This window comes from Strongylocentrotus purpuratus, unplaced genomic scaffold (genome assembly GCF_000002235.5).
Source record: "Strongylocentrotus purpuratus isolate Spur 01 unplaced genomic scaffold, Spur_5.0 spur5_scaffold_6, whole genome shotgun sequence".
NCBI classification, from domain to species: domain Eukaryota; kingdom Metazoa; phylum Echinodermata; class Echinoidea; order Camarodonta; family Strongylocentrotidae; genus Strongylocentrotus; species Strongylocentrotus purpuratus.
The window spans coordinates 42341762-42357717 of NW_022145612.1; the positions used below are offsets into that span (position 1 = coordinate 42341762).

At 39.1% G+C, this 15956-nt stretch overlaps 1 protein-coding gene across 1 annotated transcript; it reads left to right on the forward strand.

Annotated features, from left to right (window-relative positions):
* Positions 1 to 6121: 6121 nt before the first annotated feature.
* TCK (creatine kinase) lies at positions 6122 to 14904 on the forward strand. The gene is given in 4 exon segments (NM_214522.1): positions 6122 to 6254; positions 9251 to 9302; positions 10069 to 10143; positions 11180 to 14904. Coding segments are annotated over 4 exon segments (3525 nt in total). The 5' UTR covers positions 6122 to 6214; the 3' UTR covers positions 14538 to 14904.
* Positions 14905 to 15956: the final 1052 nt, after the last annotated feature.

The window sequence follows — 15956 nt, forward strand, 5'->3', positions numbered from 1 at the left end:
CAGGCAGCTTTCACCTGGCAGCGAGATAGTCCATTAACATGATACTTTCACTATTATGGATTTTCTTTCTTTATAAACATGTAAACACATTACTTTTATTTCGGAAAATAGAAATTGATAATCGGGCAAGAGATGCTTGGCACCCCTGACTAGGGCAATCCGATCCTTGTAACAGGTTCATTTGTATGAAGGCAGAAAAGTAAGAAAATCTGACCCCCCCCCCCCCCCCCCCCTCCACAGGGTTCCTTTATTAAATAATATCGTTCACATATATATACAAGAAGAGATATATACATGCAAAATGTCAAAAACGATGTTCTTCGCCATTCAAAATATGATAAGAACATATAGATATCAGTTACAAATTGTAGTACATTTTTAAAATATCACAGATTTACTTGGTAAAACAATTTAGAAGAAATAAACTATCAGAAACACTTTGCAATTCCTTCACAATAACACTTTATATTATGTGTTCAAAAACTGGCAAATACTGTTTGCATTTGGCTGCAAAAATTTCTTTTCTTGCTATAATCATAATACAGTTGAGGGCACAGAAAATCAGAATGTTTGAAATATGAGATCAATAAGTCTATGCGAATCTCAAATTGACAATTTGGTTAGTGAATTGTGACGCAATTGCCGATAAATCTCATGTTCGTCGTGTACAAATGATTCTCGTAAGTGCCTTCTCCCTAGGGGTCGACTACAAATATGAAATGAATAGCTTATTACTATAGGTCCTTTAAACAGAAAAGAGCCTCCTGCGAGAGTCATATAATTTTGCGAAATCAAATTTTAGTCATTTCGTGCGTTGGAACAAATGGGAACCCTTCAGCCAATTTGAAGATCCAATTCCAACAGGATTACATAATTCAAAGGTTGTCCTATTTCATTCAAACTTCAAGTCTGCTTCTCTAATGTTCTGCTTTCTTCTAGAGTAGTTTGCTTTCGAGGTTGGATTTCCCTATACATGTATATAGTTTTAAAATACAGAGTAGTTTTAAAACAACTGTATGTCGTATGCAATAGACTTTTTTAATAGCGCCATCTCTCGTTCAATCATTACATAGCATCTGACTTCTTTATCACGAGTTCGACAATAATGTAAACATATAGTTCTGTATTTTGAAAAAAAAAGCATCTTCAAAGGGTAATCTCAAAGCTCAAAATTACGAATGTTAGAATTTGGATACACCCCATTCATTGTAACTAATAAATTGTCAGTGATGATCTTCTAGATGTTCTTGTTACGTGGTCTAAGGTACTGCTTCAGCACCATACTTAGCTGATGACGGTCTAAATAAACTTGGCGAGCGAGTAAAACGATACAAGATAATTGCGACCGATTAGTACTCATAATTGGATGAAAAAATGGAAAGGGGCATGTGTCAAAGTTAAAGGGGCACTTATCATATTTGGATAGGGGCACTTATCAGAGGTGAAAAGGGGTAATTATTAGATAGGAAGACGGGTACGTGTCAAATTAAAAGGGGACTTTTCCCACGTAAAAACGTGTAATTTTCTACTTTAAAATGGGCACTTTGAGGGTACTGAAAAAGTTGGGGTGGGGATGGGGGCACTGTGGCACACACAAGGCTCGGACCACTACTGTCTTTGCCTTCCATATCCCTTTTTTAGCTCTCATGCCAGATCGTTTTACCTTTTTTATCGTCGTTTTTCCAAGCTCTATATACAGTCTCTGGGAATTGCAATATGTTTTATAAGATTATCTTCCCCTTCTTTGTGAGAATGATTATTGGTCTTCTTGCCTATTTCACCTTGTCTATTTGGTCGTTGAAATCACATACTATGCGATTTCAACGACCAAATAGGAGCTTTACATCTTCATTCTTGGATACTGGTTGCGCCCTATATGCTCGTCCCTTTTGTCTCAATGTGGAAGTTTATATTTTTTTGACAGACCCCAATGAACTCCAACTGCCTTACTTTGTACTATGTCTATGCACACTTACTGCATTTGCTTACCAGATGAGTTCCCGTCTCGTCTCGTCTCGTCTCGAATATTATATGATCTGAACTCTCGTTATCTCCGCAGTGGTTAGGTTTGAACTTAATATATTTCGTCAGGTTATAATTATGACGGGCAGGCGCGCCGGAAAAAGTCAGGGATTGGGGGGGGGGGCGGGGGGGGGGGGGGGGGGGACATTCCAGGGGGCTCACCTTCCACGGTCAGTGGCGTAATGCGCAAACACGTTTAGGGGGCAGAAGAAAAATCTGCATTACCACCATGCACTCTTATATGTTACATGCAGGGCCCCGCGAAACGTTTTTCAAAGTGGAGTATAAACGATCAGGTAGAGCGTATAGCAAGCGAAGCGAGTGGAGCGAGTGGAGCGTACATTGGCGTGGGGTCCAGGGATTTTGCCCCGGCGGAGGTCAAGGGGCGGCCCCTGAAGCTCAGGGGTTTTAGGATTTAATTATGGTCAGATGAGCATCCAGGGGTCCGCTCCAGGGGCGCATGGACCCCGGAAGCTCAGGGGTTTAAGGCATTCAATTACGGTCAGATGAGCATATTTTGACACCTCTTTTTCTTGAAGTAAAGCCCATTTTGTGAAAAAGTGACCCATTAGAGCGGCACACCCCTGTATGTCTTATTTTTGTGAGTACCTCCGGATTTATACTGGTTTTTTTTTACTTTTCTGCGGGGGTTTGGGTGGGGGGGGGGGGGCGAAAAGGCGTTTTGCCCCCGTTTTGCGAGCGCCCCCTTGCCCCCCTCATTCCAGTGCCTATGATGACGGGGCTATTATAATGCACATCCCATAATGTTCCCTGCACGTGATATATGATCATCATCGACTACTATAAGGGACGGATATAGCACATCCACGGATCAATATCATCTCACCTGAGATGTATATGATGTCTTCACATACAAACTTGAAACCATGCACTGTACAGAGCCTGTGTTACAGGAATATAGGCTACGGACGATCAAGTTACATCGGCAGCTCACTTGAACTGGGGTCCCCCCGATCAGTGACGGGTAGTAGTTTTCTTTAAATGTCACTACTCATTAGTCGACAATACATCTGTTTTAATGATAGCTATCTTTTAAAAGTCATATGCAAACCATATGTGATCATAGGCGTGTAATGCAGGGGTGTCACCCTAGAGAATTTGAAATTCGGGGACCCATCACCTAATATTTAGGCAGTCAAACGATAGGTTGTATATAGTTTTATAATAATCTCCCCTAATATATTCTGATTACACTATACAACTTTTCACTAAGGTAAAGAGTAAAACATATTTTACTCACTCCACTTGCTTGAACAAAATTGAAAGTGGAGATTCGGGCAAGTGTGACGACAGCCTAGATGATCGAAGGCCCGCGAGACCGAAAACCATATGTGTGCAGTTATACGACATAAAATACATAATTATGCTTCAGCACACACATTTGGATTTGGGATGTCATTTTTGTGAGTTTATATAGCTTGGTGCTTAAAATAATGTAGGCATATATTTATCGGCCCCTGGCATAAAGTGGATGTAATGGAGTGATTCGGGCTTGTTAATAGAGCAAAACACTATACATCATAGATATATAGATAGATATCTGGTTTATTAATGAAAAACATCATTGCGGCATAGCCGAATTGCGATGATATTACAAATATTCCTTTTTAAAAATGGCATAAATACATTTGTACAAACGTTTAAAATACATTGGGAAATATAAATTCAAAAACATCTTGCATATATTCAAACTGCATCAAAAATTGATATTATTGTTATTATGATAATACTGTGCATGGAGTAGTAGGATATAAGTTTAAAGTGTAAATTTTAAATGTTGGTAAGTTATATGGTAAAGAAAGTTTAGTATAAAAAAAAAGGTGTAGGAAGAAGACGAAGAAGAAGGGGGGAAAGGGAACAGGAGAAAAAGAAGGAGAAGAACAAGAATAAAAATAGGAGAACAAGAAAAGGGGAAGAAGAAATCGGTTATACACAAATGAAAACTTGGGATAAAAAGATCAAAAATCTGAAAATGAATTACTCACTTTTCATTTATGATAAAAAATAAAACCATCATTAATTAGGTAATTTCATTGCAATAACCTGTTGATGATTAGCTTTGAGGGGAAAATGCTAAAATATAATATAACTTTTCGTAAATAGTGATAATTTTTGTGTGTAATATTGGGTGCCTAATCGCAGAAATAACGCATCTACTTAGCTAAAATGACCGAAATTAAAATGCTACCTTTTATCACATTTAAATCTACTTGCCTAAATTCAGACGTCGATTGCAGAAAAGTCAAGACAATGGATCCCATCACGCGCTTTCATGCATAATTTTGGTGTGCAGACCAAAACCCATTTTTGTTTGAAAACTGAAAATGATTGCAAGATTATTTTCCCGTACTGTCCAACTCATTTCCTGTAACATGTCACAAAGTGAGGAAGGTAGTTTTCTGTAAAACGTCAGATATCTTTAAGATTTTATAAAATACCAGTCTCTCTCAAATAATTGTTTAATGGAGATACAATCTAAGGATACGTAGCAAAACGCAGAAATCAAATTTTCATATTTCATTAAAATAGGGCACTTCTATGAAATTGACAGCAACACTTCCACAGCTACAATGGTGCATAAAACAAAAACCTGTGAAGACGAATGTGTGTGCTCTTTATAATTATTAATTTATTGTCATGTGAACGGAACTTTAATGATAGGTTTCTTTCTGTATATCATTTTCATGAAATATGAACATATGAAACAATTTATATTCGGTCTCGCGGGTCTTCTGTCAAGTGGTCAGACCCCTAAGTATACTGTATAATTGATGTAATCCATTATATAATGTCAAGTATCATTATCATCTTGTTATTCATTCGCGATACTCCCCGTGTGCGAAATGATATTAAAGGGATAGTTGAGTTTTGTTGCAGAGGGCGCAACACAAAATAATTTTTGTGTGAGAAAATGAAAAACTGAACGTCAAATTTGAAAGAACATACAATTTAAATGACATTATCATCATCACAATCGGTTCAGAGACGGCTGAAATATCCATAAATACTACGATTTCTGATATTTGTGGTGCCCCACAAATATTCGATAATCATGATGAACCAGCCGTGTTGGTTATAATACGCATAACCTGCCGGCTCGTGTATTGTTATTATTAATTAATTAATTAATTAATCAACGGTCACCGTATTTCTTTGAAAGTGGAGCTGAATTGGTATTATTTTTCGGATAAATTTCGCACATTTTGGGGTCTAAAATGACCTTCATATCATTTTTAGGTCCTAAAAGGACACTCGAAATGTCATAAATAAGAATAAAAGCAATAACCAGGCACTTTGAAGGCATTTGCGGTCTGAAACAAGAACTATCCCTTTAAAGGTACTATGTCCCATTTGCAGGCCAAAAAAATGAAAAAGTTAAATTCCAACTGCATTTGAAAGATAATACTAATTTAGAACTTCCCTAAAAAAGGTGGGGCTTGAAAATGTCTTCAAGTGGGAAAATAACGACTATTAGTTGTCAAATCGACTTTAGGGCTATAGAGCCCAAAAGTAATAGTCTTGATTTTCAGACAATTGTACCAAATGGTCAGTTTAATCTTGGCCATCACAAGAAGTGGGTTATTGATGTAGACAAATGCTCATATACCCTTTACAACTCTTTTCATGTATGTTGTTACCAAAGAAGAAAAAAGCCAGTCAGTCACTCAATAGTGTCTGACAGTGAAGTCTAGCAAGTAAACGGGTTTTCTTGCATAATTTGAATATGAGGACACTGCTAACGTTTAAATTTCACAGATAGGACATACGTGACATATTCATAATTCCTGCAAAGTTCCACAGAATTTGAGGTTGGCTGCAAAAGGGACATAGTACCTTTAAGCGTCTAATGATTTTTTTTCCCTGTGACTCCACCCCCCCCCCTTCATAACACAATTCCACATGTCGTCACAAAGAATTTATTGTGACGTGCAACGCGCTTCTAGCGTACGTTAACGCGAAGAGGTCATTGACGTGACGTCAAGAACACGCGTACCCAACCAATGCATAAAGCGCGTATACCACGTCACGTGTTACTGTTGCCATAAGCGCCATGATTCAAACAGCTGTTGCAGAAGAACCTAAACTTCAATCACACTTCTAATCAAGAAAGGAACAAATTTGTATTAATTATTTCATTTTCTACATATGCATTGTAATCAGTGACCCAGCAATGGGATGCGCAGCATCGTCACAACAAACGACGGCCACAGGTATGAAGGAAAATTATTAAATTTAAGGTTTAGTTGAGACAATTTCAATATTTTCATGGTTGACTGACTAACCCGAGTTTGAAAACGTCAGATTGATAATTGCGTGTGATTGGAGGCTGTGTGTCCGGTCGGTTAACAAAAATAAAGGCTATTTTAAAGCCGTCCCTTTCGCCTTAGTATTAAAAAAAAGCATTCATCAATAGACTAAGCACTAATCTAACCATATTGAATATTTGTTTTCAGAAGATTGTCTAAAATAATTCTTAAACTAAGATTAAGAACATTGCATGTAAACTTTTTTCATAGACTTACAGAGTCTATCACTCACTTTGTACCCGGGACTTTGTATCAGTGGTTTAAATTGACTGTCCGGATGCACAACGTCTGGAATCTGTGTATGAGATCGAGTAGATCTAGGCCTAAGTGTGTATGAACAATAATGCCTTTATTGATGGGGAGCTGGGTGTCCGGACACTGAACAGATAGATCTACAATCATAGGGTCTAGACCTAAAGCCTTCTCTTTTGAAGGCTAGACTCTAGATCTAGGGCTAGACCCTAAATCTACTTGAAAAGACAGATCTAGATCCTAAATCTACGGTAGATATGAATGTAGATCTCTAGGCTAGAGTCCTTACGATTTTTAGGATTTGTGTCGGCGCTAGTCGTGCACTTTCGCACCGCGGGTAGAAGTCTAGAAATCTATGCTTTATTTATCTAGTCAACTCGCACTGGCGTCCTTATCATCATTATGTGTAGAGTCTATACTAGACTAGATCTACCCTGTAGATTATATGCATGGAGTACGAATGAGGAAACCAATATGGCATGAATGAATATGGCAAATGTGTGACGTGATGAAATGAAGCACAAGCGCTGGACAGGTGGTGCACCATAAATGGCGAAACGAAAGTGCACTAGCGCCCTGACGGACGGGTTGTGTATATCTGGACATATACTTTCAAAAGTTACTTTGAACAAGTCTGTATTAGAGTAGACTAGACCTAGAAAGAAAAAGTCATCTGCTTGGGCTTACCCCTGTAAGGTGTAGACGTAGATCTAGGACTTAAACAACAAAAATCTTTTGACTTACTTTTAACGAGAGGGGATCCGTGATGCCGTCCAAGCGGGACAGATGAAATTATCACCTCTTAAAGGTACTATGTCCCATTTGCAGGCCAAAAAAATGAAAAATTTAAATTCCAACTGCATTTGAAAGATAATACTAATTTAGAACTTTCCTAAAAAAGATGGAGCTTGAAAACGTCTTCAAGTGGGAAAATAACGACTATTAGTTGTCAAATCGACATTAGGGCTATAGAGCCCAAAAGTAATAGTCTTGATTTTCAGACAATTGTACCGAATGGAATACGTTTTATGCTGCGCAAAGATTCGATCACTTTAATCTTGGCCATCACAAGAAGTGGGTTATTGATGTAGACAAATGCTCATGAACCCTTTAGAACTCTTTTCATGTATGTTATTACCAAAGAAGAAAAAAGCCAGTCAGTCACTCAATAGTGTCTGACAGTGAAGTCTAGCAAGTAAACGGGTTTCCTTGCATAATTTGAATATGAGGACGCTGCTATCGTTTAAATTTCACAGATAGGACATACATGACATATTCATAATTCCTGCAAAGTTCTACAGCATTTGAGGTTGGCTGCAAAAGGGACATAGTACCTTTAACAAGTCAAAAGGTGCAGACTAGAGTCTATTCCGATTTAATGGTGTACATGCAGTCTGAATGTGATCTTTTTACATCTTTCTCAATCATTTTTAAAAAAAATGTCAATCCATTAATATTTTGGTATGATTTCATCAACTTAAAGGGAAAGTCCACCCTGAAATTAAGTTAGTTTTAATAGGAGTAGAAAAATGAGAGAAACAAGTCAGTGAAAGTTTGAGCAAATTCCGATTAAAAATAAGGAAGTTAGGAATTTTGAAGTTGTGATCAATCAAACACAAATTGGCAACTCTATGACGTATCATGCGAGCTCAACTTCCATTTGCTCAGTACTAAAAAAATCTAAAATTTTCATTTTCCCTCAAGAAAAATTTCAACCATACATGCACCCTAAATATAATAATTGCAAATATGTTTCTATACTCCCCCTGCAAGGAACAAATATATATTCCGTCATCAATAACGAAGAAAACATGATTTTATGGAATATTATGCACAAAGCAAATGAAGGAGAGCTCGTATACATGTAATAAGTCACAGAGTTGCCAATTTGTATTTGATTGATCACAACTTCAATAACTCATAACTTTCTTATTTTCATTCAGAATTTGCTCAAACTTTCACTCACCTGATTTTCTTATTATTCTGCCTCTATCGAAACAAACTTATTTTGGGGGTGGACTTTCCCTTTAAAGGGATCGTTTAACAATGTTAAATCTGAGATACACAGCCCTAAGTGTTATTAGTGTCTGTGATATGGTGTAATATTGAAGCCCTAAAAAAATTGCGCTTCAAAATGATCAAGAAGTGCCTCAAAAAAGTAAAAATCTTTGAGTGACCGGTTTTACCATACTCGTTTTCCCCAATAGACTGTAGTGTTATGAAAACCGTCAGGCGAACGGTTTTCAAAATTTGTAATTCCAATCATAAATATCTTGATAATCAGACAGGCGATCGGCTTGTAAAAGTCATGGGGCTCCTGACTGACCTAAAGGTTTATAATTATCATTGCATCATGAGCTAAATCTTGAATTTTGTTTCAGAATCTGAGACAAAGTTACCGGATCCCTTTAAGTATTATCCTTGTAATTAGTCTTTTCATCAACTTTTTGGGGGATCACACTGACCAACTTTTGTGAAGAATTTTGATTCCCCCACAACATGCACTCGGTCTACATTTCAAATCGTTGAATTCGCCAATTTTGCTTATAATATGTTAAATATATGCACTCCTCCCTTATATGCTCACGTTAATGCTGACCCCTGAGTAACTAATTGACTTCATTTTGATAAAATTACTTTATCACCAGGTGGTCAACCAGCTGCTGGTGCAAAGGCAAACCCGGCCCCCGCTAATAACAAGTAAGCTGAATGTTTTCGTTTGTATTACTCATATGACTTCTATAACATTAGAAACATATTTCTCTTTTGTAATAATAGTATATGACCTGCTGCAGACGCGCTACAAAGCGATGTCATCTTATTACGTTTCCTTCTTCTATGTCTCTCCTTGTCTGTTTCTCTCCTCCATTTGGTCATTGAATTGAATTTTTTTTTGTAGTTACTTGCTCCCTCTATATAGAAAACTTTCCCAATCGGTGCCTGTTGGTCCCCCATGATCCTCTTTTTCTTATGTTAGTCGAGAGCAGAGTTAATGAGATAGCCACCTGTCAATGACCTTGCTGTGTGGTTTAATCCCTTCTGGCCCAGTAGTATTGACGGTCTTTAAAGAAAGAGTGAAGTATATTTTCACCTTTATTGATATCACAAAGAAGATTGAAAGATCACAGCCTTCATAGTTTTGCATGTTTATCAATAATGAATTTTCAATCATGGTAAGGACTGAAGGTCTTTTTTGATATTTCTTAATGTTGTTTCTACATCGCTTCGAATGATGGATGGTGAATGAAGATTTTTAAAAGATTCAAAGAAAAAAGACCCAAGTCGAAATTCATTAGTGTAATGGGTAGCACAATAAACAAGAGAAATAAATTCAATTCACAAAGAAATCTTCCTTGCTCAAAATTTAAAAAAAGTGTTATTGACTATGTTGATTTTTATTTAGTAAGTTATTTTGTTATTTATTTTGTTTTGATTTTGTTTTGTTTTGGTCAAATTTTCATTTTAGTCCAAACGCAGCAAACATAGCAGAAACGACAGGAGCAGCTGAAGAACTCACTAAAGAATCTGAACCATTTGTGGAGTAAGTTGTAAACTTAATTATAGTATCAAATTTAGTATCAAAGTATCAATGGGAACATGGCAAAGTTACTTTGGAGTTGAGCGATTACTTTAGGTTATTTATTTTGTTTATCTCTGAGGCCCGCCTTCACAAAAAGGTTTAAGGATAGGCTGCCAAAAGCACCTTAAAATATTGACAGGCAAAAGTTATGTAATTTTGATTTTTGAAGAAAAACGGGTAAACAAAAGATTTGGTTTATTTAAATTTTGGTCTTTAGCTCTTGTTTACGTTTATTACTTTGTATCAACATCGTCGAGTTTACCGTAGCTTTCAGTGCAGAACGCAAGTCAGTGCTGCAAGAACGACATATCATATACATTTATGTTTCATTAAAGTGTGAAGATATGTGAAAACGTGGAGTATCACTTCACTAAAAATGGGCGAAATAGCCTAGACTCTTTCGTCAAAATCTAAAGTCCATTTTGCAGACACCTTTGAAATCCATGTAAATTGTAATACTTTCAATGTTGATTACCTTTATCTTTGTCATGTCTGTAAGCCGTGGATTCTTGTATAGTCCTATATTAAAGTGAATCGGTAACATTGCCTCAGATTCTGAAACAAAATCCTCGATTTAGCTCATGCTACCATCATAATTATAAACCTTTAGGTCAGTCAGGAATCCCATGACTTTTACAAGCATATCGCCTGTCTGATAATCAAGATATTAATGATTGGAAATCAAAATTTTATTTTTCGTTTTCCCCAACGGTTTTTATAACACTACAGTCTACTGGTCACTCAAAGATTTTTACTTTTTTGAGGCACTTCATGATCATTTTGAAGCGCAATTGTTAAGGGCTTCAATATCACACCATATCACAGACACTGATAACACGTAGGGCCATATATCTCAGATTTAACATTGTTAAACGATGCCTTTAATCTTAGAAGGTGTCTTTATAATTGATGTACATATAACCAAACTATTTTCTTCATCTCGTTATTATTGATACGATTGTCGTTTGATTGTAAATCTGTATCTCTTCTTCAACAGACCGGATCCCAATTACCCTGACCTAAGCAAGCACAACAATTACCTGGCAGAATCTTTAACGCCTTCCATTTACAACAAAATCTGTAACCTTCGCACACTTTCTGGTTACTCTGTGGATGGTTGCATGCAGACCGGCGTGGACAATCCAGGACATCCTTTCATCAAGACTGTCGGATTGGTGGCTGGGGATGAAGAGTGTTACGATCTCTTTGCTGACCTCTTTGATCCAACTATTGACAAAAGACACAACGGATATCCCCGCAATGCAAAGCACACAACTGATCTCAACCCTGATCATCTCAAGGGTGGTGATGACTTTGATCCAAAGTATGTCCTTTCATGCAGAGTTCGTACAGGCCGCTGCATTAGAGGGTACGGCCTCCCACCACATTGCACGAGGGCTGAACGTCGAGACGTTGAGAAAGTTTGCAAGGACGCACTGGCAACTCTAGATGGGCCACTCAAAGGCACGTATTACCCACTAACGGGGATGACAGAGGAAATGCAGGACAAACTAATTGCAGATCATTTCCTATTCGATAAGCCCGTTTCTCCTTTGCTTATGTCAGCTCGCATGGCCCGTGATTGGCCTGATGGACGTGGGATCTGGCACAATGCCGATAAAAACTTCCTGGTTTGGATAAATGAGGAAGATCACACTCGGGTTATTTCCATGGAAACAAGTGGCAACATGAAGAATGTCTTTAAACGATTCTGTAATGGTCTCAACAAAGTCGAGAATGCTCTCAAAGCAAAAGGGTATGAATTCTCATGGAATGAGCATCTTGGATATGTGCTCACTTGTCCATCCAACCTTGGTACAGGTGTACGTGCAGGAGTCCACATCAAGATTCCTCTTTTCAGCAAGCACGCTGGATTTGAATCCATTCTGAAGCATTATCGTCTCCAGAAACGTGGCACAGGAGGCGTGGATACGGCATCCACTGACGGCACTTTCGACATTTCAAACCTAGATCGTCTTGGCACTTCTGAAGTACAACAGGTTCAATCCGTTGTTGATGGTGTCAAGAAGCTGATTGAGTTGGAAAAAGCGTTAGAAAAGGGATCAGATATCAGCGGCCAGATTCCCCGGGACCCTGCAATAGTTCGTGCAGAACAAGTGAAAGAAGGATATCCAGACCTATCCAAACACAACAATCATCTGGCCCACTGTCTGACATACGACATTTGGAAAAGTCTCAAGGACAAAAAGACGCCAAGTGGCTTTACTCTGGATGGCTGCATCCAAACGGGAGTCATGAACCCTGGTCATCCTCACATCATGACCGTTGGAATGGTTGCAGGAGATGAGGAATCATATGACGTCTTCGCTGATATCTTTGACCCGGTCATTGATGCACGACACGGAGGTTATCCCAAAGATGCCGTCCATGTCACCAACATAAACCATGCAGATCTTAAAGGAGGAGATAACCTGGATCCCAAATATGTTTTGTCTTGCCGTGTTCGCACAGGACGCAGCATCATCGGGTATTCTCTGCCCCCGCATTGCACCGTGGAAGAGAGAGCTGCCGTAGAGACGATCACGATCGGAGCTCTTGATAAATTCGATGGAGACTTGCAAGGAAAATACTACCCACTGGAAGGAATGTCTGATGAAACACAAACACAGCTGATAGATGACCATTTTCTCTTTGACAAACCTGTTTCTCCTCTTCTTACCGCCGCAAGAATGCATCGTGATTGGCCACAGGGAAGAGGAATTTGGCATAACGAGAACAAGAACTTCTTGGTGTGGGTCAATGAAGAAGATCATATCCGTGTCATCTCTATGGAGAAGGATGGGAATATGCGAGCGGTCTTCAAGCGATTCTGTGAAGGTTTGCAAAAGTTCGAGCAGATGATCAAAAAGGATGGCAAGGAGTTCATGTGGAACAAACATCTGGGTTACGTACTTACTTGTCCGTCTAACCTGGGAACCGGCCTACGCGCTGGCGTACATGTGAAACTGCCTCTGCTGAGCAAGTATCCGAGATTCGACCAGATTCTAAGAGCCCTCCGACTTCAGAAGAGAGGTACAGGTGGAGTAGATACTGCCTCAACTGATGGAACCTTCGACATCTCGAACCTCGACAGGCTTGGATCATCAGAAGTACAGCAAGTTCAGTTTGTTGTCGACGGCGTTGAACTTCTCGTCCAGATGGAGAAGAAACTTGAAAAGGGCGAGGACATTTTTGATATTCTACCACAGCAATGCCGTCCCAAACCACCAATAAAGCCTTTCAGTTCTGACTACCCCGATTTCTCTCTGCACAACAACTGGATGTCTAAATGTATGACAGAAGAAATCTACAACAAACTTTGCAACGTGAAGACAAAAGGTGGAGTCACCCTGAACGACTGCATTCAAACTGGCATTGACAATCCTGGACATCCATACATCATGACTGTTGGTTTGGTAGCTGGAGATGAAGAGTGCTACGAGGTTTTTGCTCCTCTCTTCGACCCGGTGATAAGTGCCAGGCACGGCGGCTACGCTCTTGATGCCAAACACCCTACCAACCTCAATGCAGCAGAACTCAAAGGCGGAGATGATTTGGACCCTGAGTTCGTCCTATCTTGTCGTGTGCGTACTGGTCGTTGCATCCGCGGCTTGGCTCTCCCGCCATGTTGCACCAGAGCAGAACGTGCGGAAGTAGAGAAGATTACAACGGAAGCATTATCTACCCTAAGTGGACCTCTGAAGGGAAAGTACTACCCACTAACCGGTATGACAGACGAAGAGCAAGAGAAGCTCATCGAAGACCACTTCCTCTTTGACAAGCCCGTATCCCCGCTGTTGCTTTGTGCCAATATGGCACGTGACTGGCCCCAGGGTCGTGGCATATGGCACAATGATGAGAAGAATTTCCTTGTCTGGGTCAACGAGGAAGATCACACTCGAGTCATCTCCATGGAGAAGAGCGGGAACATGAAGCGAGTGTTTGAGAGGTTCTGCGACGGTCTCAAAAAGGTCGAAGACTCCATCAAGTCCAAGGGTTACCAGTTCATGTGGAATGAGCATCTTGGTTATGTACTGACATGTCCATCCAACCTCGGGACGGGACTGCGTGCAGGCGTTCATGTCAAGGTTCCTTTGTTAAGTCAACAGAAAATCTTTGACTCTATCCTTGATCACATGCGTCTGCAAAAGCGAGGAACAGGAGGTGTAGACACAGCCTCTACTGACGGCACCTTTGATATCTCCAACTCGGATCGCATCGGTTTCTCCGAAGTCCATCTTGTCCAACAACTCGTAGACGGTGTCAAGCTCCTCGTCAACCTCGAAAAGGCTCTCATGAAGGGAGAAGACATCAACAGTCTCCTGCCAGAGAAGCTAAGGGAAGATTCCTCATAAAGCCAGGATCCACAGCTTGCCGAATAGTGGCCGTTGTCGCGCAAGTGTTACAAATGCCACCTTTAGAAGATGTAGCCTACACATTAAAAAAAAAATACAATTAGAATTGAAATCTATAAGGACGATTTGAATATACCATAAAGATTTGCCCATGATTTTGAATCAAAATAACTTCATGCTGAACTTGTAAATGAAAAAGTAATGTTAGAAAACTCTGTAAATTGGGAAGATATCAAATTTCCTGGCCGTTTTTCTTTCTGATGAAGTACACTAATTATATTAATTTCTCTTATTAATATGTATGGAAACTTTTAATTATGTAAAAACAAGGAAACGAACTGAAATACAATTCAAACTACCTTTCATTAAAATGTATTATCTCTGAAGTTTTTTTAGTGTCCTAAAGCCAAATTAAGAAATTACGAAACTAAAAGAGGGAAAAAGTTCGAGGATGGAAAAACGAATAATGAATCGAGGAGAGAGAGAAATGAAGATACATATACTCTAACAGAGACCTCAGTATATCCACTTCTATTTGACATGATTCTCTAGTCATGGCTTTTATTATTATCGACATCCTTATTACGAGAGGGGGGGGGGGGTGTTACTGGAAGGAGAAAGTTGTGAAAAGTCTTTATTGCAAGAAATAAGTGAAAGTGACAATATGAGAAGCTGAGAAAGTGACATGGGAAGATGTTAGTGGAATTGGAAAACACCACGGAAACGGGAAGAGAGAAGAGATTATTGACGAACAGGAGAGGGGAATGATAAGAGAATCGCGAGAACGCAGCGAATCGAATTGAGACTTCATTAAATATTTTGAAGAATTTGTGTTAAACATTTAAAAAGGAATCGTATATATCCGAAGAATGGGAAAGGAATCGGGTGTGAGGAGGAAAGAGGGGAAGAAAGTGAAAAAGAGCGAAATTGTCACCCAAACCCTCGATGTAACCCAAACCCTAATCCAATTCCTAAATTACAATTTGTACTACCACTATTCGGTTACTGATTAACATTTGATTCATTATTAAGAGCATGACTAATTAGTAAATGGTCGTTCATTCGTTAAAAAGGCCTAAACCGTCAACCTTCACTTGCCATCCTATAAGCAGCCCTATGCAGTGGCGTAACGTGGGCTCTGTCATGAGGGGGGGGGGCGCACTTTATTCTACTTGATCAGCGTTTTTCTACTTTTTTTTAGAATTTTAGTCACGGAACCATTTTAAGAGTTAAATTTGTTTTGGGTCGCCCCAATCAAAATATTATAAAGAGGATTCGTTTTCCATCCATTGTTTTCATAGACGTATGGACCTCGATCTAACCCTAAATTGTTTGATCCTGATCTGAAATATTGTGAGCCAGATTTCGTTGCACTTTTATTAAGGCAAACATGTTATTTAGTCATCAATATACACTAGG